General features: G+C 35.2%; 1 protein-coding gene across 1 annotated transcript in view; it reads right to left on the bottom strand.

Moving 5' to 3' along the window:
* EPHA6 (EPH receptor A6) overlaps positions 1 to 25,863 on the bottom strand; it is an 829,344-nt gene that overhangs the window by 111,998 nt on the left and 691,483 nt on the right. Inside the window, exon 13 of the mRNA XM_040621133.1 lies at positions 10,262 to 10,323. Within this exon, the coding sequence (XP_040477067.1) occupies positions 10,262 to 10,323 (62 nt within the window). The remainder of the gene's footprint in view (positions 1 to 10,261; positions 10,324 to 25,863) is intronic.

Here is a 25,863-nt window from a genome sequence, read left to right as displayed (position 1 = left end):
CATCTGTGTATGTGTCTCTCTCTCTCAAACTGCCTTGAACACACTCTCATCTAGGGCAACAGTCTTGGTCATCTTTGAAATCTCAGGGCCTAGAATCAGGCCTGGGACATGACAGATATTCAAGAGATATTCGCCAGATTGAACTGAACTGAACTGAATTTACTTTCCTCTTAATGGAGTGTAAGTACTTCAGGTTTTTAGTCAGTAGTAGGCTATTTTCTTGAAGGATTTTTCTTGGAAAGTCAGACTTACTGTAAGAGATTCTCTGTGAAAATAATGAGTAAATGAGAAGTATTGACTACATTTGCAACCATCCTTACTTCTGAGGATAAGACTCTGGTTTGACTCTGATTATGACCATCAGACTCTTACATTTTCACTAAAGAGTAAGGAAAAGGGGGCTAAATGTGTTATATGAATTTCTACTGTATTTCTTTGTAGGTATTCACTGGAGAAGAATGATGTTGAGCCCATCAACAGAATAGCCTTATAAACTATCAAAGGTCTATGGACCACAATATAAATAATTGTCCTAAAATTTTGTTGTTGAAAGTGTGCTATACTCCTTTGTATACAGTAAATAATTATAGTGATTCAGTGTCCTGAAATACATATGAGTGATAAACAATATTACAGCTGGTCAATGATAAGCTGCTATTATAGAGTAGAATTAATAAAAATTGCACATAATCATTTAGCAAACATTTACAGAGAATCCAATTCACTATGCAGTGCCTTGGTTACCTTCAGTAAATAAATCAACTTCAAAGATTCCTCACAAATATGGCATAATAAACACTATTAGATAATGACAATTTATGCCCTAAAATGAAGTAATGAAACTTTGATTCATATGCACGTCAAAAGACATTTTTGGTTCACTAACCATGAGTTATAAGGAATGCACCAGCCTTTCAAAACAGAATGACACAAACAGAAGGGTTAGCTGAAGCCTTGTAAAATGATTACTTCTAAAATGCTGACTCGAGTTATAAGATGGCAATGCAAAAATGTACCTCACTAAGTGGTTTACAAAAGATTAAGGTATATAAACAGCGGACTTTGTAAGCCTCCAGTCCCCCTCCTTCAGCATTGCCAGGGGCAGGGGAATGTGGGGAGCTACTAATCAACAGGCATAAAGTTTCAGTTGAGCAAGATGAGTAAGCTCTCTGGATCTGCTGTACAACACTGTAACTACTGTCAACAATACTGTTTGTACACTTAAAAATTTGCTAAGAGAGTAGATCTCGTGTTGTGTTACTTCCAGAATAAATTTTTTTAAAAAATTCTTTTTGGGTTCCTAAGTCCATGTAAAAGATGCAAAGTCATTTGGAGGAAGTGAAATAGATTTGTGAATCACAGATGATAGTATGAGTTAGTTTCACCTTATATCCCACTAAGACCTGTGACCTGTGGTGATAAGAGAATGGGAGCTTAGATTAGGGTGTGCTGGGCGTTGCAGGTTATAGGTGATTCTATGTGGTGGAAGAAGTCCTAACCTGTGGCTAAGAAGAGATGGGGAGTGTATGCCACATGGGATTTGGAACTGTAGAAGTTGAATATTTGAGGACCTAGGAAGAAGACATGAAGAAAGGGATGGATGCCACAGAAAAAATGGCCTTTAAAAAAATTTTGCCCAAGGCAAGTCATGTAGAGAGGGGAGGAAAACACTTTTTTGTTTTTGAAGGAAACTCCTGGCCCCCTTCCATATTGGAAGTTACATCCTTTAGCTGTGGTCTGAGTTAAAGAGGCTTTTATGGATCGGCCTAAGGACATAAGCAATATCTTTAAGAGAAATATTTATGGGAAAATGCATTTGAGTTTTCAACAATTGATTTATAAGTGACTTTGCAGAAAACAGACCTTGGAGGGTTACTTCTATAACTTAAGTTTAAAGTTAACATTCAGTTTTTATGTTTCTAAATCAGAAAGTTGACCATGCTGTGACTTTTAAAAATGCTCCTGAATTTGAAAAAGAAATGGCTAAGGTTATTTATAGATTTGAAAAGACTAAGTCATTTTTGTTTTAAAATAACCACTGAACATGTAAGAGTCAATATCTCCTTTATACTGAAGTCTTGGCTCTTGTGGCCTCCCCTGTTGAAAATCTTATTATAATTTCCTGTAGAATATTTACTAAATCCTTCAAGGCTTCTTCTTTTGTAGTCATTGTGGATTTGCACTTAAGCTAGGCAGAGTTATATTTTTAGTTATAGAAGGGAGAGGCCACCAATAACAGAACTGGAAATTTCAATCATAAGGAAACTAAAAATGTCATTTCTAATATACCTAAAAAATCTAGGAAGAAAAGTAGATATGGATTTGTGAAACACAGTAGTTGGATTTCAGAATTACATTTTAAGAGTTTAAAGTGAGTCTGAATATAATATAGCCTCAGTTTACAAAGCTTACAACTGAATTTGATCTTTCTTTCTTTCTTTCTTTTTTTTTTTTTTTTTGCTTAGGTTTATGTGAATGTAATCTACACTAGCTACTGTGTGCTTCATTTACGTAAAGCCAAAAAAATTTAAACTTTTTTTGTTTGACATCTGGGGAAGGGTGTCACAGAGTGCCAAAGTCTTGATGAAGCATCATTAGAGCGCATTAAAATTACCCAGGGAAGCTTTGCAAAATATAGTTGCTTGAGTCTGCATCTATATTTTATAAAATCTCTCTAGAATGGTGATTCTGATTTGCAGGCATGGTTAGGAACTGCAAGATTCGAGTCTAATATTTAGTTCTGTAAATCCAAAATCTCCTGTATGGTACAAATGGGGATATAGGATTGACCACAGAGGAGTTCAGGAAAGTGCATGGGATATCTCTGTTCATCACTATAATTATGAATTACACAGCAATTAATCAGCATAAAAACCTGCATGTTAAAGAAGAATTAGTAAGGAAAATTATAGTACAATTTCATGGTACCAGGTACTACACATACCACAATACATTTATGATATTATAATGTTAAGAGATAAATTCAGGCTTTTGGAAGGTGACGCTCTAACTTCTTATTTTAAAATATAAAGTTCAGCCTGCCATATGCTTGGTTCCAAGTACACCCTGCTTTCATATATTTGGATGTTTACTGTCACATTATTTTTAGAATAGTATTTGGCATTAAGCTGGCACAGACGTGATAAATAATAACATTCGTCTACATGAAGTTTTATATATTTTTTTGAAAAAGTGATTAAGGGGATTAATTCAACTATAACTTTTATGGTTTAAAAAAAGGTATTGGTAGGTAAATGTAACTTCATTTTTTTCACTGTTGAATATTAAATGAATGCGATGTAGATTAATTTTGCTCTCATACCCTAGCACAAATATAATTCCACACAACACAATTTACAAGGAAAGTGTGCTAATAAAATACAGCTCTCATTATTACTATATAACCGGCATAAGGTAAAATGCCATCTTTACTAGATTTATAATTTGACTACATAAATATTTAAAAGATCCCTTTAATTTTTTAAATTAATATTTGCTTTGCATTTGTTCAAGGAAACTCTTCAAATGACTCACATTGCTTTCGAAAGGCTGATATGCACTGATATGTATTATTTAAATACTCATATTCTTGATGTATATCTAGATCTTTTTTAAACGGTGAAAATTAAAACTGTTTTAGCCACTAGAAAAAAAAAACAGACCAGGAAGTAACAGGAAAACAATTTTAAAACTCTTAGTGATATCTTCTGATATACATTATAATAATAGATAATATTATAGAGACTTTAATATGTGCCTAGACACATATTCTAGGAGTGTAGGTCTATTAGCCATTTAATACTATATAAAACTCACAATAACTGTGGGAAGTAGTTATTGCCTATTCTTCACCTTATTTTATGGATGACAGCTGTCCTTGAATCTTCCTTTTTGCCTGTACACTTTATCCAATCTAACAGCAAATTCTATCAGCTCTACTTTCAAAATACACCGTAGAATCTAGTATTTTCCATCAGCTCAACTACAACAATCCTCATCTAAGCCACTGTCATCTCCTTACCTGGATTTTTATTACAAAAGCCTCCGAATTTCTCTCCATCCATCTGTACTTCACTATAGTCTCTGAATATAGCAACAAGAGCAATTTTTTAAAAACACAGTCAGGTTATGTTATATCTCTACCCCAAACCCTATAATAGCTTCACGTTTTACCTTAGAGAAAACTCAAACACACTGCAATGGCCTACAATGCCCCAATTCAGTGTTTTTCCAACGTGGTTGCATATTAGACTCAACTGGGGGACCTTTGAACAAGTATGAATGCATGAGTTCCACCAAGAGATTCTGATTTAATCCACCTGGGATGAAGGCTGGAATTTGGGATTGTTAAAAGCTCTCTAAATTAAAGGATTATAATGTGCAGCCAAGGTTGAGAATCATTTCCCTCCAATATCTGGGCCCCTTTCTGCCTCCATCAACTCTCTGACTTCATCTTCTACCAGCCTTCCCCTTACATATTCTATTCTAGCCATAACCATAGTGATGGCATATTTTATTAACTCAACTGCAGGGTAAAAGGGTCAATATTAACAATTATGAAGAGGCAATAGGCATGAATTAGCACTGTTCTAGGCAAAACAGGCATTTGGTCATAAAGCATAAAGGCTTAATTTGTAGTTCGTTGGATATAACATGCTCCAACCTCAGGGTGTTGGCCCGCCCCTGCTATTCTTACTCTTTGGAATATTTCCCCCCAGGTATCCATTTGGCTTTTTCCCTCACCTTTTTCCATCTTTACTCATATGACACTTTTCTATAAGACCTTCCCCGTTCATTCAATTTAATACTGAAACCTAATCTCACTTCCACCTTCAATTCTCCTACTTTTTCTCCCCATCTGATGTACCATATATTTCGCTGAATTCTTTCTCTCTCTTCCCACTAGATTTTTTTGCTTCTGTTTTGTTTACTTCTGTATTCTATTCCCCAGAATAGTATCTGGTCTACTATAGTCTGTGAACACATATTTGTGAAAAAAAAAAAAAAAGAATGAATGATTTGTCAGCTGTTTCACATTGGGCAAGTTACCTATTATGCTTTGCCTCAGTTTCCTCATTGGTAAAATGGGGATAATATTAACACCTACTGCATAATGTTGCTATAAGCACCTAGTGAATTAATAAATGCATGGGGTTGGGATAACACCTGATTCATAGAAAGCACACATAAATTCTGTCTACGTTAGTTTACTCTTACATCTGGGGGGCCGGGTGTTCCTACAGAGAGTCATGGAAACAGGTACACCACTGCCAGAACACAATCAAGTTCTCCAGCATCAGCTGAATGTCAGCATTCGTTAATTATTTTACTTTCTCCAGGACGAAAGATGTGGTCTGGCAGAAGTGGAGGAAGAATACATGTATCTAATGACAATTACTGGACCAGCAGTCCAAGATCCACTTCTGGCCACTGAGGGTTGCCTTATCATTAAAAACATTGGTAACAATTTTTAGCTGGTTGCCCTTGCTGGAGCCCAGAAAAAACTCTTCCTGGTGCAGAACCTGCTCTTGATGCCCACCCCCTTTTTTCCCTTTGGTCTTATCAGTGATCAGCTACTTTTCTTTTTAACTCAGCAATTATCCTAAACATTCACCTAAAATGAACGTTTGTTCTCAAGCTCCCAAATAAACTCTCCTCCTATTTCACAAAGAAATGCAACAACATCAGGTATCATTTCCTTCAATTTAATGTCTCTCATAAATCTCTCTAGACCCACAACACACAGTCCCATTAGTCTTGGAAGATGTGGAGGCCTCTACTACACAAAGTCAATTCTCCACCAGGGTCCTTGATTTTGTACCTTCCCATCTCCTGAGATAGCTTGCCTTACCAATGCATTTTCTTTAATTCCCTATCCCCCAGTGCATAGATTGTCTAAATTTCTTTCTATTAAAAAAATACCCTTCATGATTCTTTTTGTCTACTAGCATCTGATTTTTCTCCTGCCTTGCTATTTCACCCACTTTTTACCAAAAAAAAAAAAATTCTCTATTACCAACTCCGATTCATCTTTCATTCTCATTTCGCCCTATGTATTCTGACTTCTGCCAGGGACCAACCCATTAAACATGCTCTTGGAGATCACTGAGGACCTTGTAAGTGGTAAATCCCATGAATGCTTTTCAGTCTTTGTTTTTCTGAACTTCTCTGCTGCACTTGATACAAGTACTTATTTGCTCCTGCCTGGTGTGCAGGATTCCATGTCCTCATTTCCCTTCTTGTTCCTCTTTGACCACTGATTCTTAGTCACCTTTGGAGACTCTATCCTGCTTGCCTCCTCAGGTTGGCATGCCACAGAGTTCCAACCTTGTTTAGCTCCTTGCCTTTCTCTAAAACTTCTTCCTAGAAAATATCATGGTTTGGATTTAATAACCACTTTCATGCTGCTGGCTACCAGATCTTAAACTTTAGTCAATATTTTTCTCCTCAGCTTCAGATTTGTATTTCTAATTGCTGTCTGGACACGTTCACTGCATGTTCCATAGACGTTTCAAATGGAATACGACCCAAATGAAGCTCATCATCTCCCAACGACCAGCCTGTCCTATTACTACTCTGTATCTTCAAATCATTTGGTAGCACCTCCTTCCACACATTCTTCTTGCTCCTAGGCATCCTTTCCCGATTATGATTTGAAATATGGTATCCTTACTCAATCTGATCTTGTTGGTTTTTGTTTTTATTAATCTCCCCCCACATTTTTTGTTGTATATGGATGACATTCCTTGTTTGCTCAGGTGATCGTGCTTTGCAAATAATGTATCTGTATCTTTTCTCTCATATCAAAGGATTTGAGGTGGCAGCAAGAGGCCATAGCATGAACACTCACTATAACATACTGGAACCAGTGGTATTATATTTTTGCATAACTGAATTGTGTGATTTGATAAACCAATCCACATTCAACAAATGCTACAAAATGAAGGAATAAATTTTTGGGGTTGGCATATGGTATCTTAAAGTTTTTAAGTATTTTATAACTGTTTTTATTTGAATTGCTTGTTAATATTGTTATAAAAATGGAAGTCCAAAGATTTAAGGGCAAGCAGTTGTCAGGTAAGTGCCACAAAAAGTGTTTATGAAATTCATATGCATAGTTTGAGAGAGACTGTAGAGAGATGATAGTCAAGATTACACTTAATTTGCACTAGCATATTTCTTTGGAAAAGTTAGGACTAGTTGCACATCAGTGAGGTCATACATTCTGGGAAGCAGGGCTGATGCTCTGCTTGCTAAGTCAGGATGCATTTTATTTTAAAATTAAAAACACACGTATGGTTACATACCCACCCACATCCCTTCCGCATATGCTCACACACACACACATACACACAAGTGCATGCAAACACACACAAACATAGGCACTTAACCACACCACCTTTTGCCAATGTATCTGGAGGAATGTCCATAAGGATCCAGAACAGTAGAAGATTTATGAATCCAGTGCAATATCACAGCCAGCCAGCCACCACCACTGGCACTAGATTGTAATTTTATACTTAGTCTTGCTACCACTCTTTCATATAAAACAGTAAACTGAAGTGATTTTCAAATATGTGGGAGACCAAAGGGAAATCTTTACTGCTTCTAGTAAGCACAGAATGCTATTAATGAGCCATGGATAGCCTCCCTACAATGCAATGCACTTAGCCACTTCCTCTGTCTGTGCTCACAGAAGCTGCCATTATCAAATTCTAAAGCAGTAGTTTGAAAAATGAGTTCGTTTTTGAGAATTTGTGGGATATATATCTTTATAAATTTTATTTCTGCTTGCCATGGGGAGTTGAGTATCTGCTATTGACATAAAGTTTATATAGCACTTTGAGCTTCTGGGATAAAAGAGATATGATTACAAAGAAAGGTAAGAATATTAAAAAAGGGTAAGAAGGGAGTATTTGGCCCTGTGGATTTTTTTTTCTCATGCACATGATTTTTATTTTAATAGAAATTCTCCATGCAGATGGGACACAAGTTCACATGGGGAGATGGCAATGAACTTATAAAAAGAAGTAATAAGTAGTTTGATTAAAAAAAAAAGTATATGAGAACATGGCTTTTTGAGTCAGGGACCTGAGTTTGAATCTTCACTCTACCACTTACAATATGTCATGTATTATTCTACAAGGCTCTACAATAATTGACTCAATGAATCCTCACGACACTTGTATGCGGTAGATGCTGTTAATATTCCCATTTTATAGTTAAGTGAACAGAGGTACAGACAAGTTAGCAACTTGCCCAAGTCACAAGGTCGCGCTGCTGAAAAGTGACAGAGCCAAGGTGAGCTAACATATATTAAGATTCTCATAGCAGAGGTAATGATAGCGACCATCAACTGAACATCTACTCTTTCCCAGACTGTATGGTGGCTTCCTACATAATGCATAAGAACTGAAAAGTATTAGTTCTTAAATTTTAAATCGTGAAATATACCACTTATAAACATGTAGTAGGATGTTTATAAATAAATATTTTATTGAGAACATATTATCTTTTCTTTATAACGTATTTTAATTAATTCAGGATTCAGCAGGATAAAAGTATATCTGAAGCTACCAATTCTCTCCTAATTTGCTGTGGCAGTCATTTGATCCAATTTTCAGCAGCAATTTAGACTGAGTATGTGCTACATTATTTGCCATTATATTCAGCTCTAGGATATAGCTGATACAAAAAAAAAACCCCAAAACATATCCCAAGCATCATTAGAGAATAAGTCTTTTTGGTATGTGTCTGATAAAAATGAGCTTTGGAATAAACAGAATGGAAGGGCCTAACTATATATGCATTTCAAAGTACCATAGGTGGTCCTGATAAATTATTCTAAAATAATTTAGCACATTTACAGGAGAAATGAATACAAGCGATAAAATAACATTCTGAGAATGGCTACAGAAAAAAAAAAAAAAACCCAAATAGTTCATGTCCCCAAACACCTATGAATTTCATTTCGCCTTAAAGAGCATACTTGGTTGAGAGTCTGCACTGTACAAGGAGTATTGCTCTGTAATAACTGGGCGATTTTGCTGAATTCAGCTTCTGGCATTGAATCTGGACATCAAGTCCAGTCGCAGGGTAAATACATCATCACTGCTAATATTGAGAGAGGTTGGAAGAAGAGGGCACGAACTCAAGAAAAATAAATGAAAATGAGATCAAAAAAGAAAGGTGAGATGCAGAACCTGATCAAGTAACATAGAGCAAAAAATAAAGTGAAGAATGCTCAAGACCATTTTTATCACATGAAAAGGAAGATAAAAAATAGTGTAACACTGATGTACTATATGTTGGCTAACTGAACATAATAAAAAAAATTTAAAAAATAGTGTAACACATTCCAAATAGCAAAAGTTCAGTCATGTTATAAGAAAAATGGTCATGTCTCTGCAGATAGATAAATATTTAAGAATACAGTGACATTCAAATATGTGACCTCTGCTGGGGATGAAAAATATTTACTGTAGTGATTATTTTTTATATTTCTGGTTTTTTTTTAATTATCAATGAATATTTTTGTAGCTTGTGATGGCTTTTTAAATATTAAAGACATTATAAATACATTTGAAATGTAACTTCATTGTGCCTTCTCAGCTCTGTTATTCTCTACTACTATACGAGACAAAGGGTTTTTGTACACACCATATTCTCAGGGATAAGTCACTTTAGTACCCGTGCTGCTAAAGCAAGCACTAGGATAAGTCACTTTACGAAGAGTGCTTTAAAAATTTTTGTTCGGAAACAGATTTCTGCCAGAGTTTTGTTGTATTTCTTTTGTTTTCTGAAAGTCAGGCAAATGAGTTTAAGAGGGATAAAACCAGTTTTCTGATATGAAATTGAGTCATTACTGGTGAATATACATCAATTTAAGGGGTTCGGCATTCTAGATCATGCATAAAACATCATACTGAATAGTTAAATGTGATAAAAGCAAAATGAATGTTTATGTGAGGCCACTGAGTTTCATTTAATCTCTTTATAACATTGTTTGAGATATATATATTAATATGGCATGTGAATTTATAGGAGAAATCAATTATATTATTATGTGTATATACTCCTCCCGTTAGTAACACACTAATGTATCACAGTTTCAGCGAAATGCACCCTAGAGAAAATACTGCTATTCTTCATGGGAAAAAAATCCATGAATAACATTATGCAAAAATTAATTTATGATAAATGATTTAAATCTAGAACTCAGAATAACTTATTTAAATGCCATCAGAAAAGAACACCTCACCCGCAAAAAGGAGTCTAGGGATCCATTCTCCATATATTCCACCACAATCATTACTGGTCTGCCTGCAAAAAGAGCAAGAGAACACACAAGGATTAGAGCAATTACAGAAAGATGTGCGGCCGTTAGAGATTTCCAGCTGTGGCAGCTGAATTATTAGTATTTTATTAATAGGAACTTCATTTTCCAACATGGTTTTACAAACATGCTAATACTATACATAGGCATCTCTCCATTTTTTATAGCATTATTTCTGTTGAGTTCATAAAAAGAACACGAATTACAAAGGAATTAAGCATTTCCTCTTCCAAAGCCCTGCCATCAGTTGTTTAGATTATGTTCTCTTTGTCCTGAGCTTTTCCTTAAAAGACCATCAACAAGCTAGGGTGAGGGTTTACGCCGCTACTGAGGCTGCTCTCATAGTTGTGGTACAACGTCTCGAAACGTTAGATCGAGCGTTTCTGAACTATTCCTAAGGCAAAGGAGAGAGGAGAAATGTATAAATTCTCTTTAAGAAATTATAAACCATCAGTCATAGTCTGCTTTTAAGGGCTTCTAAGTGGAAAAATGTCAGCAGATTGATGAATGCTGCAAAGTTGGTGGGCTTTGCAAGGGTTCTTGATCATGTCTTTATTGGACATAGATTAGATCAACATAACAATGACGGCAGGACATGAAAAATAAGTAACTGATTTTGTAGTCCGGTTAGAAGCTAAAATCAGAAACTGAACATCATTTATTTCTTCTTTATCATATCTATTTGCAACTGTTACAGCTCCCAATACCTCTATTAGGTAGAATATTTGACATAAATAACTTAGGTTTGTTTCAAAGAAAGACTCTATTTGTTCTGCCAAATTGCTCAAGTTTAAAAGATAAAACTCATTTCAGATGAAGGGAAAATGATATTTACCTGAAATAAATATGCATGACACATTTACTTTTTACTTCTGTATTTCTTGCTTCTCATTGAAATTTTTAGCAATTGAATCTGCACTGTGCACAGAGGTTTTCCCTCATGAGTACAAAAAAAAAAAAAAAAGATCTGGAAAGAAATTATGTGTACCAATGATGGAAATATTAGATCTCATATTGTAATTCATGTCCCTTTTATGAACTCAAAGCCTTATGGGTTAAAAAGGGTGACGGTAACAAATTAGTACAATGTCTGCAAATGCTAGATTTTACATTTGAATCTATATTTTGAAGAAAGATGTGCTAAAGGTTAAATGTAGTAATAAAACTCCCAATTTATCATGCATAGTATTAGAATCCAAAGATATTTTCTATTTTGGTGGATTTCCATAACGTTCCTCAAAGTCATTAATTTCACCCAAATACAGATACAGAACTTTATCAGAAAATACTGAGGTCAAATGAACTGTCAGCACTATTGTAGCAAGGTCTAGAAGATTCAGGTTTTAAATCTGACTGTCATGAAATCTTTTATTTGGCTATTGGTTTTAGAGAGCTCGGAAACAGGAGCCTGATGCAAAAACTTGGTTAGCAAGATAGAGAAAATAAAAGATCATTTTTTATACTTAAATATGAAAATTCTGAGACCAATATTCCAGTTTCAATTATAATGGATCATGGAAGTTAAGGGGAAACACTGGGTTACTACAGTGACTGCCTGAGTTCACGTGCCCACAGTCACATCTTTTTAATCTACCTTGACCATTGCTGCCAGAGAAACATACTTTGTTTATATATGTACAAAAAATCCTCTCCCAAAGAATGTCAGTCTTGATACAATAAAAAGAGCTTCCAAGCACTTCCCTTGTATTGATACAAATTATTATTAGCCCTATTACACAGATAAGGAAATTGGGGGGTAGAAAATTAAAGTACTTGTCCAGAGTCAAACAGCTGGTTAGTGGCAGTGTCAGTCAGAGTGTCTCCAAGCTTAAGCTCTTAACTTTTATGCCATAGGTGCCTCTCAGACATAATTTATAGATCAAAGCTGTAAGGTTCATCCTTCTGTGTTGGACCTCATCTCTCCTAATTAGCCCTACCATTTCCTGTTCCAATAGCTGTCATTATCATCTATACTGGTTCAATCCTGTCTCCTCTTTCCTTTTGGTATTCCCCTCCCAGGATTATCTACCGATTTGCTTCTCTCCCTAATTTCATCTCACATCTCCCCAGAATTTATATACTGCACCTTTTCCTTGAAAGTCCTCCATGGTGATATTTCCTATAGTGGCATTCCCATCACATCTGTTGTCTGCATTATGAAATGTTGTACCTGGTTCTATGTGAGGTTGTTTCTCTCTCTTAACTTCCCACAGAGGCTATGTATCCCGTTCACTAGGTTTCTCAAAGCAACGTCCCGTAAAAGAGCAGAGTAGGTGCTTTATAGTAACAAGTTAATTTTTCTCAACGATTTTCCTAATTCCTTAGAGAGTAACACTTAAGTATTTGAGCAAGATTCTAATATATGTGAATACCAAGTACTTTGAAATTAGTTCTATCTATAACTCCTTGGGAGATACTTTATGCAATCTTGAAATTCATCAGTGACAAGTTTCATCTTCTCATTAAAGATAATAAAGAGTCAAATGAAGACTCCCCCGGTTTCTTGTGAATTAGAAGTTTCACACCTAAGCTCTGCATCTTTTGTATTTTGTGCAGTAACATCAGTTTAGAGCTGCTATTATTAAACTAAGGAGCTGTTTTATTAGAATACTGCTGGCATCTAACCTGTAATTTGTTTCCTAGTGGTTTTCTATAGGGAGGTTAGCTACACTGTGAGGATTACAAGCAACTTTACAGTCTATGATCACATTTTATTATCAAAATAGATAAGTATAAGGGAAATTATGACAGGATGGCCTGTGGCTTCCAAAATGTGGCTAGGTGACAGAAGTCTATTGGTAAACAGTGCTTTGTCTTATTTTCAAATATGTAAAAATTACACAATACATTATTGCTCTTGGAAAATATATTTGGAGGTGATTAATTCTTTTTATATTTTCAAAATATTTCAGCTTTTCTCACCTTTTTTTTTTTTTTTTTACAATTTTAGCCAGTTTCCCAAAGGCCTCATGTCACAGAATCACAGAATTAACTTAGTATTTGCACTGTACTGAAGTCGGTGGACAAATTCCAAGATTCTTGAATGTTAGTCAAGTCCCAAAATTCCGAGACCTTTTTTAGAAGCCTCATCAATTTAAGAAATTTTGAAAAGCACTTCTAGGGGCACCTGGGTGGCTTAGTCGTTAAGTATCTGCCTTCGGCTCAGGGCGTGATCCCGGCGTTCCGGGATCGAGTCCCACATCAGGCTCCTCCGCTGGGAGCCTGCTTCTTCCTCTCCCACTCCCCCTGCTTGTGTTCCCTCTCGCTGGCTGTCTCTCTGTCACATAAATAAATAAAATCTTAAAAAAAAAGAAAAGCACTTCTACACAAAAACTGAATTTCTTTCATTTTCCTTCAAAAATAGCCCAGAAATGGTTATGTATATCTTACACTGCATTGGAATCAAAACCTTGGAAGAAATCACTTATTTATAACCTGAACACATGGAATCACGAAATCCCAGATGATCTTTTTCTGTTATAGAGAAAATTATTTTCTTTAATTGGGACTTCAATGGACTATTGACTAATTTTTTTTTCCTGAAAAATTTGAAGTTGCCCAATACTTAAGATGATTTTGATATGGGTGGTGGTGAGAAAACACATGATGGTAAGAGTATATTTTTCTTGTGTTGTTAAAGAAAAGAGAAGAAAAGCATTCTCCAAATGTTGTGAGGAAACTTGAAAATATTTTGCGAGTGAAATAGTGTTTTTGTTTGTTTGCCTCAAGAAGATCTGTGAAAGAAGGGGATTACAGAAATTTAACATTTTCATAAAAGTAATGAGTTTTTGCTGGATGTAGTATTTTGTATCAAATAGCTTGGCCATTTCTAATATGCTGTCAGTGATATCAAGAATCTAAAGAAATCTCAGTGACCTCCAAACTCTATTACAGATTTAAATCAATTCTGGTTTATTTAACATTCTATCATGTCATTATTTTGTCTACCATGTAATAAAATTTGTGGTGATAACTTGGATTGACAGGTTGCATTTTTAACCTATTTCTACCTCCCCCCTTTCTGCTGTAGAGATAGTGAATTATAATTATGATCTCAAATGGATTTGAGAATAAATAATTTTCTTATCCCTCTAAGGCATTCAAAATATGGATGACCTAAATTTGAACAAAGTTATAATATATTAAATAACTATTTTTTTTAAAGATTTTATTTATTTACTTGACAGAGACAGCCAACAAGAGAGGGAACACAAGCAGGGGGAGTGGGAGAGAAAGAAGAAGGCTCCCAGCAGAGGAGCCTGATGCGGGGCTCGATCCCAGGACTCTGGGATCACGCCCTGAGCCAAAGGCAGACGCTTAACGACTGCGCCACCCAGGCGCCCCTTAAATAACTATTTTTATTCACAAGATAAGTCCTAAAATTGGGGTATGATTTTTCCCCTATACTGTTGCCTGGTCCATTATCAGATCATGTACCAAAGGAATCTTATGCTCAAGTGAATTCAAATCAAATCTTTTAACATTTCCTCTTAACTTTTTTTCCCTCCTATATTCCTGTTGGGGTTAAAACATCACCATCCATCTAGTTACCCAGGTTTGAAATCCTACTGTAATATTGGACTTCTCACTTTATCAAACCCCTGTTAGTCCATAAGTTATTAAGTTGTGCTGGTTCTATATAAAATTATCTCTGCCCATATTCTGCCTTTGTCTTCTCTTGCTTCACTTATTACAATCATCAGTTACTGGTTATACTTGCTAACGCTTATATAACCTTTATTTCAAATATTTAGTGATGCATCAAACATTTTTTTAATGCCTACTATATATCAAGTACTCCTCTGGTTTCCAAAGAATGATCCTCCAACAGGGGTGCCTGGGTGGCTCAGTTGGTTAAGTGTCTGACTCTTGATTTTGGTTCAGGTCATGATCTCAGGGTCATGACACTGAACCCTGCATCAGGCTCCGTGGAGTCTGCTTAAGATTCTCTCCCTCATCTTCTCCCTCTGCCCCTCCCCCCTCGGATGTGTGCTTGTGCTCTTTCTCTCTAAAAACAAAACAAAACAAAACAAATCCTCAATCAATACAAGATTCTTGCTTTCATGGAGTGTATAGTGGAAAGGGGAACAGAAATAGGTAAACAGTCAATTACTATAAAGAGCTAATGCCTCATCTCCTCCTTTAAAAACCTGTTTTACTTATTGTTTTGTATGCTGCAGGATTAAAGTCTAAACTGCTTGGCAATAAAATCCTTCACAATCTCTCCTCTACGTATGTTCTAGTGTCATTTTTACCTCCCCCAGCCCCCTACTTCCTGTTTTTCACATTCTCTAGGGGACTTACAATTCATGAAGTGTGACTTGACTTGTACCTCCCTCTCTTCCCTGGAAGACTGCCTTCTCACTGTAAAATCATATACTTAACAAGGAAAAAGTACAGCTTAAATACTGTCTCCACTGTCAATTCTATGAATCTCTTTCCCTTTTAGGAAGACTTGGTTGTTTGCTTTCTCCTCCCTTTACATCTTAATCAAACAGTAATATGACACACTTATGGTATGGTATTGGTGTTTACTATGGAGGTGTCTGCCCCCCACTCTACAATGCCCTGAGGTCAGAAATTGTGCATAGCTCTTCTCAGCAAATTCAGTGTTGAGCACCGAACTAGGCACAGGATAGGCACTGAGTTTCATTTTTTTTAAATGGAATGCCAGAAGGAATACACACATAAAGATGCTCTCTATGACTAATTCTAGACCAAGAAAAGAGTTACTGAAATAACAGAATGGCAAATTAATAAATTCTAAATTCTTTGCCTTGTACAACATATGGATTTGAAGACAAAGAAAACTTCAAGTTTTAGCCCTGCTGCCTATTAGCTACATGATCTTGGGCAAGTTATTTTCACTCTCTCAGTTTTTGCATTTATAAAATGAGGATAATATTCCCTACTACATATGGTTTTCAAAGAATTAGATGAGAAAACGTATACTTAGCACAGCGTCTGGCAATTGTTGGCACTTAAAAATGTGGATGTACATTTGCTTCCCTCCCTTTTTGTGCACAATTATCTGCTTCCTCCTTCTTATTATATTTGTCCGTCATGTAGCAAAAAATAGTTTTATAAAAATGGATCATTTCCATATTTTATTGTAGTTTGGTATTGACATGAAAATTCTTTTATATCCTATGGCAAAGTAAAAATGATCACTAGTTACACATTTTATGTAATATAGTAAATTCCCAGTTTTAGCACTGAAATTCTCATGTCTCAGGCCAATTTGGATGATTGGTTACATTATCCCTTGTGTGCTCAGCACAGTGCAATTAGAAGTTGTGGGATTAGAGTCAGACAATGTAATATTGAAGGCTTTTGCACTTTGGACAAGTGAACTTTCATAACTCACTTATGTTACTGCCTGTCTCCATATTCATATGCATTTATATATTTGTATATTACATATTATTACATAGTAATAACACTTCTGCCATTGTGTTATATGTGAGATTAAATGAGATGATGTGTTTAAAACACAGAGAATAGTACATTATACTAAATACTGAATCACCCAGTAACAGCTTAAAGAATGAATGGATAAATGCAAATATCACATCTTACCTTACTGGCCTACATTTTGAATCCTAAATTAAGAAGTGGCTTTCAGAGTTAAAAAGATTCATAATCGAAAATGACTACAATCAGTATATTTAGGAGTTTCCTTGATGGTCTCAAAAGTCTATTTAAATCCTATACACCTGATTTCACTCACATGCGGAACATAAGGAATAGCTCGGAGGACCACAGGGGAAGGGAGGGAAAACTGAATGGGAAGAATTCAGAGAGGGAGACAAACCATGAGAGAGTCTGAACTCCAGGAAACAAACTGAGATTGCAGAGGGCAGAAGGGCGGGGGGATGGGGTAGCTGGGTGATGGGTATTAAGGAGGGCACGTGTTGTGATGAGCACCGCACGTTATAGGCAATGAATGAATCGCTGAACACTACATCAAAAACTAATGATGTACTATATGTTGGCTAACTGAACATAATAATAAAAAAAATCCTATACACCTGGAATCGACAGGTTCAAAGTTGCTTTAAAGAACAAAATGGTTTCTCCTAGAGTAGAGTAACATAATCCAAATGGGTATTTTCTTATTTTAAATGACTTACTATAACATACAGTTTCTTGGGAATAGCTAGTGTAAGAAATAGATTCTTATTCCTATCTAACAAGCCATGTTGCATCTTCTGTACCCTACATATTTGTACCTGTAACAATATGTTTTATGGTTAACTTGGAATTGATTTTTTTAAAAGATTTTATTTATTTATTTGACAAAGAGAGAGACAGCCAGTGAGAGAGGGAACACAAGCAGGGGGAGCGAGAGAGGAAGAAACAGGCTCCCAGCGGAGCAGGGAGCCTGATGCGGGACTCAATCCCAGGACTCTGGGATCACGCCCTGAGTCGAAGTCAGATGCTTGACGACTGAGCCACACAGGTGCCCCAACTTGGAACTGATTTTAACCTTAAAGCTATTTGAAACCCCTGAATCTCTATAACTATGTTGATTTGGTTCCATGCTTTGTCTTAATTTCTTTATTTCATTTTTTAAATTTAGGTATGATCCAAATGCCCTGAGAGAAATGCTAAAGAATAAATTATTTTATCCACTGGCAAAACAGCTGAGCAGAAATTAGGAGGAGGGATTGCATTTATGAAAACTGTGGCATTTCTTAATCTAGATTTGTTTCAGAGTAAATGAAAGGTGTGAGGCTAAAGAAATGAAACGTAATTTTCCTGCCAGTTCCAGAGAGCTGTGGCATACCATCTGCATCAATTAACTTCAGTAATATTCAGTACTAGCCTTTCTACTGAAAATTACCATATGGGCAAAAAGACTTCTCCTTAATTAGAAGTGTCTTGTTGACAATGAAAGTTACTGCCAAAGATGCCTAATGTTAGATTTTGTTTCCACTATAAGACACTAACCATATTGCAAAATTTTAATGACATATGCATTTTTAAGAATGGCTTTCTTGATTTTGTATTGCATCCATATTTACAAAAGTATTATAATGACAATGATCAAATTAAAAGTACATGTTTAGAAATTATCTGATGTATGACTTTTTGCTTTCAACCATTGTGAAAGAAAAGATTATACAATAATTAATTGATTATTGTATATAATTAATTATTGTATGATCAATTATTTAATTACCACTAGGTAGCGAAGAACAAAATGCATCAGACAATTCTCACGACTTGAAATATAGTGTAATATCTAAGTTCAAAACCAAATTAAACCAGGGGTGCCTGGATGGCTTAGTCAGTTAAGCATCTGAGTCTTGGTTTGGCCTCAGGTCATGATTGCATGGGTCATGAGATCGAGCCCTGAGTCATTCTCCATGCTCAGCGGGGAGTCTGCTTGAAGATTCTCTCCCTCTCCCTCTGCCCTTCCCTCCAGTCTCTCTAGAAATAAATAAACAAATCTTAAAAAAAAATTAAACCACATGTCAAATAAATAATTTTATGCTGCCTTTGTTTTTTATTTTCTGTGAAAACCTTTTGTGTAGATAATTTAACAATAGATACTACATTTAACTTACCACATAATGACTAGCTTTAAAAAAATAAGTTTTTCTAATATGCCAGGCACTGTTCTAAGAGTTTTATATGTGCTAACTCATTTAATCCTCATACCAACACTTGTGGTGAATATAATTACTAGTTCAATTTAACAGCTCAGATAACAGATGCATTGAAAGTTTAAGCAACGTGTCCAAGGATGCACAGTGAGCAACCGACAGAGCCAAGGTTTGAAGCCAGGAGATTGGCTCCAGAGTCTGAGTGCTTGACCATCTTGTTACACCCCCAAATGGTACTTGCGTCTCCATTAGTAATTTAGAGACATAAAGCATTACCCTAAATGTCTGTCCCTCATCTTAGAAACACATCCTGCAAATTATTATGGACTGGACACTGTGTTGCTCCCAAAGATGTTTTGTCCTTGAGAAGTTCTATGATTTTAAAGCCTCCTAAAGCACTGTAATATTCTATAGAAACAGGAAATACATGCTAAGGAAACTTGCTGGAAAAACCTTTAGATTTTGCTTTCCACATCCTCACACATCAATTTATGATAATGATTCTGAGGTTCCTTTACAAAGAAATGTTTTAGGAGAGAGTCTTGGAGCTTTTGAGAGAAGGTATCATATTTTCCAAGAGCGTTTCAAATGTTATGCTTCCGTTTCTGGCTTCAGAAGTGTCTTACGGTTACATAACTAATCAAATATTGTTTTTTGGTCTTATCTGTCATTCACTAATCAAAAGAAAATCAACACAAAATTTAAAAATAAAGCAAATGTCTAGAGAGGATATATTTAATACCAACTACATAGGTTATTTATGGCAAAATTTTAATTATAATGCGGAAAGCACTTACTAAATGAAGCACATCTATCATATAAGCTAAACTACCAACTACTTTCCTTTTTTCTACTTATTTTTGAGTCTTTTCTGTAATTTTTACAAGAGATTTAATTAAAAAGGAAAAAAAGAAAGTTCAGTTTTGCTAATTACACTTTCTTTAAGACCTCCATGTACAGAACTGGGAAAAGCAAACACTGTGCCACCAAGCAACTTCTACCATGCTTTTCCTACAAGGCACAAGAATGAATGCTGAGATTTGACATGTTTTATAACAGGGTTGGTCTATTCCCACTTACTTATGTTCGTTCTTAAGTGGCCCAGCAGCCCATGAGGCCATGCATGTAGCCGTGTGGGAGAGGAAAAGGCATTTGAGCAGCTCGGTTACTTATCATGTTTCCAATTAAGGTGAACACACACAGACACAACAATTCCCACCAACACAAAGATTAAACACTGATTCATATGGATATTCAGCTAATTTAGCAAGCTGTATAAAGTTTTTTTAGAATTTTTCTTTGTGAAAAGAAAATGATTCTGGGATGAATCTTTTGGAAGTGTTGACAGTTTCTTTGAATAGCATAAAAAATAGATGACACAATTTGTAAAGGAAGCATGAAGATCTCTAGGGTGTAGATATATATTCGCAACCGAGAATTTAAACAGTCATATAAATAAGGACCAGATTTTTAAGATGCAAACTTCTTCAAATGATATTAAGAAAAAGAAACATTTATGCTATTAAGAATGCATAGCTAAGGTCAAAGGCTAGAACTATTTAAAGAATCTGAAAATAGTAAAAAGTACTAGTAAAGACGAAGTAAAAAAGAACTAGTAAAAAATCTGGAGATCACTTAAAGATTCTTTTAATATTTTTCACGTCCGTAGAAAAAAAAAAAAAGAAATTCTCTTTGTAAATATTCAAGAATTTGATATCAAATGCATCCTGAAGCTCTGTTTTTAAATGCACTGTCAATTTTGCATAAAGATAATGATGCTCATTTATGTCAACTAAACATAACTTTATGTAAAAACATTGAGTTTTTAAGAACCTGAGATTCTTCATTTATGGACTTCAAGGTGTCCAGAGGCCTCCCAAAATATGCAAATATTTACATATATGATCATAAGTCAATTTTCTTGGTGAAGAGTCTGTTACTTTGGCCAAGAAACAAAGTATAATCCATTAGGAATCTGAGTCTATGACCTCTCCTACTACAATATCAGGACTCCATAAGAGTCCTTAAACTCCTAAATTGCAATAGATTAAAGTTTTTATAAACTGAATGTTACTTGAAAGTTGGAATTAGACCTTCAATTTTGTGTATGCTCCCATCCTAACTTTTCTTATCCCAAGTGTTATCTTCAAGTTGTCTTCCTTAAAGTTTTAAATTATTTTCTAATCTTTCGGGTATTTCTCCTCAGGTAAGCCAAAGAACCATGGTCTTTGGAACCAATGGCGTCAAGCAATGGAGGAAGCAGATTGAACGCAACCTTGACATTATCTGGCCAGCCCCTCTTGCACAGGTTTTGGAAACTATCAGTATATCCCACAAGGTGTTTTTAAATAACCCTCTAGTGTAGCAATAACAGTGTGAAAATATTTTAAAGGGGTTGTTTATTGGTGTATGACTAGAAATACAATCACTTATTTCACCTTCCTTGTGCTTCTGTTGGCTGGGTGTGGTCTCTCTGTCATTTTATCAGTGACCCTTTCTTTTCTAGGCCACTTCTCAGTCCTGAAATAGAATCATATTGGTCTTCTGCCCACTCTTGCCCCAGATTCCGCATCCTAGTTTTTTTTTTTAATAGTTGCAGCTCTGCAGAGTTTCCTTCTGAAGCCTGCAGATGCACAAAATTTCGAGGAGGAGAGTTCTCTAGGGAGAACTGCACAAATGAGTATTGATTAAGGCCTATTGGATCCTATTTGGAACCACTCAAATGGCAAGGAATAAAGAAACCAGGAGTTAGGAATCCAAATGAAAGTTTTTCCTTTTTTTTAACCATAGTTCACATTTTGAATCATTTATTCAGGATTTTACTTTGCACATTTAATCCAGTTTTTCCTATATCTTTTATAATTAGCTTTTGGTTTAAGTAGGTACTTCCAAACACTCATTAACACACACCTCATTCAGGGTAATTGGCAACATTATCAACTGCAGAAATGTAGAAAATATAAACCCTTAAATTAAAGAGCTTTTTCCCCTTGAAGATCTTTTACTTAAAAAGTAAACCACCATCTCTTAACCTTATGTACACTGATTGCAAAAATATTTTGTTACAGATAAAATAAGGCCAATTGTCATACATACTACAGAAAAATACAAAAAGAATAATCATCCTCAGATGAACTATAGCCAAACTATAGAAATTATTTAGTCAGAAATGATTAATTTTGAAATGTCAAATTATGGATCTCAAGCAAAGTTACTGACCTTTTTTAGAATGCCTAAACATATAAAAAATGAAATGGTTTACTTTGATTTTTCTGAACTGCAGTTTGATTGTATTTAAAAGTTATATAATTTTCCACTGTTGATTTCCCTTGGCATACTGAGTTAATGCCATTTTTCCTTACCTTATTGTATATTCCTTCCAAGTCTGCCACTTAGTCTTATATATTTGTGTTACTGCTTTTCTGCAGTCCTCTGTATGCATCAAAATCTGATAATATTATACTCTTAGAACTGAGATTCACTGCAGTTTCAACCTTACTTAGCATTCCTAACTTATTTCTACCATTTAAACTATATGCCTTCTAAATAAGAAAAATTTTTGCCTGAATAACAGTGCATGTAATATTTGCCCTAACTCCATATCAGATAGGTTTTCACATGAAATATGGAAAGGAAAATATTGATAATCATGGTTAATGGACTTTGAAGACATTTTAATATTGGCTCAGCTCTGTAAGGCCTTTGCTATAGAAATGGTCTAGTTGAATCTGTTATCAGTTTATAGAAAACTGGATTGTGAACTCATTTCCTAACTTTGTGAGTCAGGGGACACTCATGAAGATATGAAAAAATCTGGCTATTTGAGTATAAGACTCATCCAGATCTTTTTTCAAATGGTAAAAAAATAATTAATAGTACATATCATTATCAATTATACATTTAATGATTGCAAATCTGGTGTTTGAGTCCCCACGTATTCATATACCTCTTGTTATCTGATTCAGTGTAAGCAGACAGGGAGTCTCACAGGATTGAGTCTCTCCATTGTTGCCATTTATTTTGACCCTAACACATGGAATGCAATGGAGAGAAGCTCAGGTAAAAATGTCAAAAGAGGTGTTTTATATACAGCATTGTATTTAAAGAACAGGCAGACAAACTGAGATGGTGTTTCAGAAGAAGAGTCCCCCCACAACTAAAGAGCTTCCAAGATTAACCACAAAGGAAATATTAGGAAGATCTCGGACATTGATTTCTTTCAAAATTTATCTGTTTCTAAATCCCACATGCTGCCTGTTTCCTTTATTTTCTCTTTCACAGACTTTGCTTATAATTGACAAATCATGTTAGTCTGAAGTATATCTTTTAGTTTGGTTTTGAATCACATATATATGTTGTAATCATCATATATATAATAATACATATAATATTTACTTTTTGTTTTTTAAAGATTTTATTTACTGATTTGACAGACAGAGAGGCAGCGAGAGCAGGAACACCAGCAGAGGGAGTTGGAGAGGGAGAAAGCAGGCTTCCAGCTGAGCAGGGAGCCCGATGCGGGGCTCGATCCCAGGACCCTGGGATCATGACCTGAGCCGAAGGCAGACGCCTAATGGCTGAGCCACCCACGCACCCCATAATATTTACTTTTTTAGTGAAAAATACATCTCCCATAACTGACAGAAAACTGCTAGAAAAATGTAACTTAGAATTTTGTTGATCTAATCATACCCACCTAGAATATTATTTTCTGAGTAATTATTAGATAATGAATATGCCTTTATATTTTACTAATAAGTCTATTTTTAAGACACATTGCAATGTTTGGATCTTAGTATAAATTTAAGATATTACATGACGTTAGATAGTTATTGCTGTGCAATGACAGAGAAGACTAAATCAGGAAACTTCCATATATTACCCCATCATTATAACTGCATAATGTTATCTCTCAATGACTTTATTATGCTGCTTTTATTTGTATATGGTATGTGAAATGAAATTGCAAAACACAGAAAGGGTTTGGGTAGAGGCAGAGTCTGTCATAAGGTAAGCCAGGAGTCTAAGACCCTATGTGTAACCAGTACTCTGCGGCATATAAAAATGTTCTATCCCACTTTCAGATACTGTTTGGTTACAGAATTAAATCAAAGAAATTACTAGATCGAGCAAAGAGGGCAACTTACTATCATTTTAGAGTATATGCCTGATTACACATTTAAAAGAAGGACATCAATTCTTTTCAGGGAGGTAGAATTTGATTTTAACAGGGAAGAGTACAGCGGAGAGGACTTTGATTTAAAAAAATTATAATAGCAGTTACGTCACTCTATCTTCTCTTTCAGCTTCCCTCCCTTATCTCCTCTCACCTCTCCTCTCTTCTTCTCTCCTGTGACTTTTCTTACTTCACTGGGTAACTACTATATGAAAGGCATTGTTAAATATATGATAATACTTGCTATTCAATTTTCAGCCAATTACTTTCCGGTGTTCTTCTCTATTTGGAACTAAGAATAATCATTCTTTATTATGACCTTTCTAGAAAAGAGAAAGGTCATAATAAACAGTATAAACAATTGACAACAGTTACATAAATACCAACCTCAGGTTTATCTGCTTTCTGGGTCTCATAAGTCAACGATTCTCTCATTATTGCAGTCAGTGTAAAAATAACTACTATAAAAACATTGCTCCTTGATAGCACAGTGTGACATGAATGCGAAGAAACTATTTTACACTAGACAGCATCACATATCTCATTTAAATTTGATTAAGATAAGATACTGGGAACTAAATTAGCTCCATCATTAGAACAGGTTTCGTGATTCCTTGAATGACACAGCTAATGTTTTTTGAGACCCTCAAAGTACTGTGAAATACAATCAATTGGGAGAAAGCAAAGTAATTGCTGCCCCGTGGCCATCAACCTTTGGCTAACTGTTTAAAAGACCATGGTACAGGTCAAGGGAGGAGCTGCTTTCTTGATGATGTCCTAAACTTGAAGGGTTATGAGGTCATCTATTGGATAGCAAACAAATACTTTTTAAAAATATGAAAGAATAAACACTTCTCATGATTACTGCTTCATTCCTCTTTACACAAAATCATAAAGGAAATTCTTGGGAAATAAGCTGTAGATGAATGGAAGAGGATAAAAATTACCTTTGAAATTGTAGCAGTCATTACTGAGAAGTGCCAGAGGAAGTGTACAGGGATCACTTATCAAAGTAATATAAGCCAGGAAAAGTGAGTTGAGTTAATTTCAGTTTGAGGGAACAGGAACAAGTTTAGATCTATAAATTTTTTATGAAGCAATTTTGTTACACCTGATTTGTATGTAAGTCATGAAAACTGAACTGAGTTTTCTCTCCTATGAAAGCTGGAGGCAAATTTGGCTTAAAGCCGAGAAGAACAGAGTGCTAGAGTGTTCTTTCAGATCTCTCTCTAGGAAGTTGTTTCTGTGTATGTGTTAGAGAAACATCACCTTTCTTCTATCATTCTCAGTGGTTAAATGACAAGGGTTATTTATTTATTTATTTATTTATTTTTACCAGTGATGCTGAATAATTCAAGTCTCTCCTGAACTTTGTAACGTCATTTCTGCCAAACATACCTAAATCTACCAAGATCTGTCATTAAGAATTAAGGATTAAGCCATTAAAGTACAAATCATCCATTCTCCAATTCCAATCACTGAGATATTAATAATATATGTGAAAACTGCCTTTTTATATTTGCAGGTAACTCAGAGCTTAGCTTATATAGATTTTATTTCTAGTCTTTCACATCAACAACACCCTCGCCACCAACAATAAGAAGGATAACATTTCTGTGCAATTGATACCAGTTTTGTTTCTACAGAGGAAAAAAGTGGCACTCATTAGAATTAAAATTGCTAATTTTTAATTCACGTAATTTTGGTTCCTACTCTATCAGTGGCCTTGTTGGCCATAA

The sequence above is a fragment of the Ursus maritimus genome, unplaced genomic scaffold (assembly GCF_017311325.1).
Source record: "Ursus maritimus isolate PB19 unplaced genomic scaffold, ASM1731132v1 scaffold_4, whole genome shotgun sequence".
In the NCBI taxonomy this organism is placed as follows: Eukaryota; Metazoa; Chordata; class Mammalia; order Carnivora; family Ursidae; genus Ursus; species Ursus maritimus.
The sequence above is the reverse complement of the archived record's forward strand: the minus strand, read 5'-3'. Positions and strand labels throughout refer to the sequence as shown.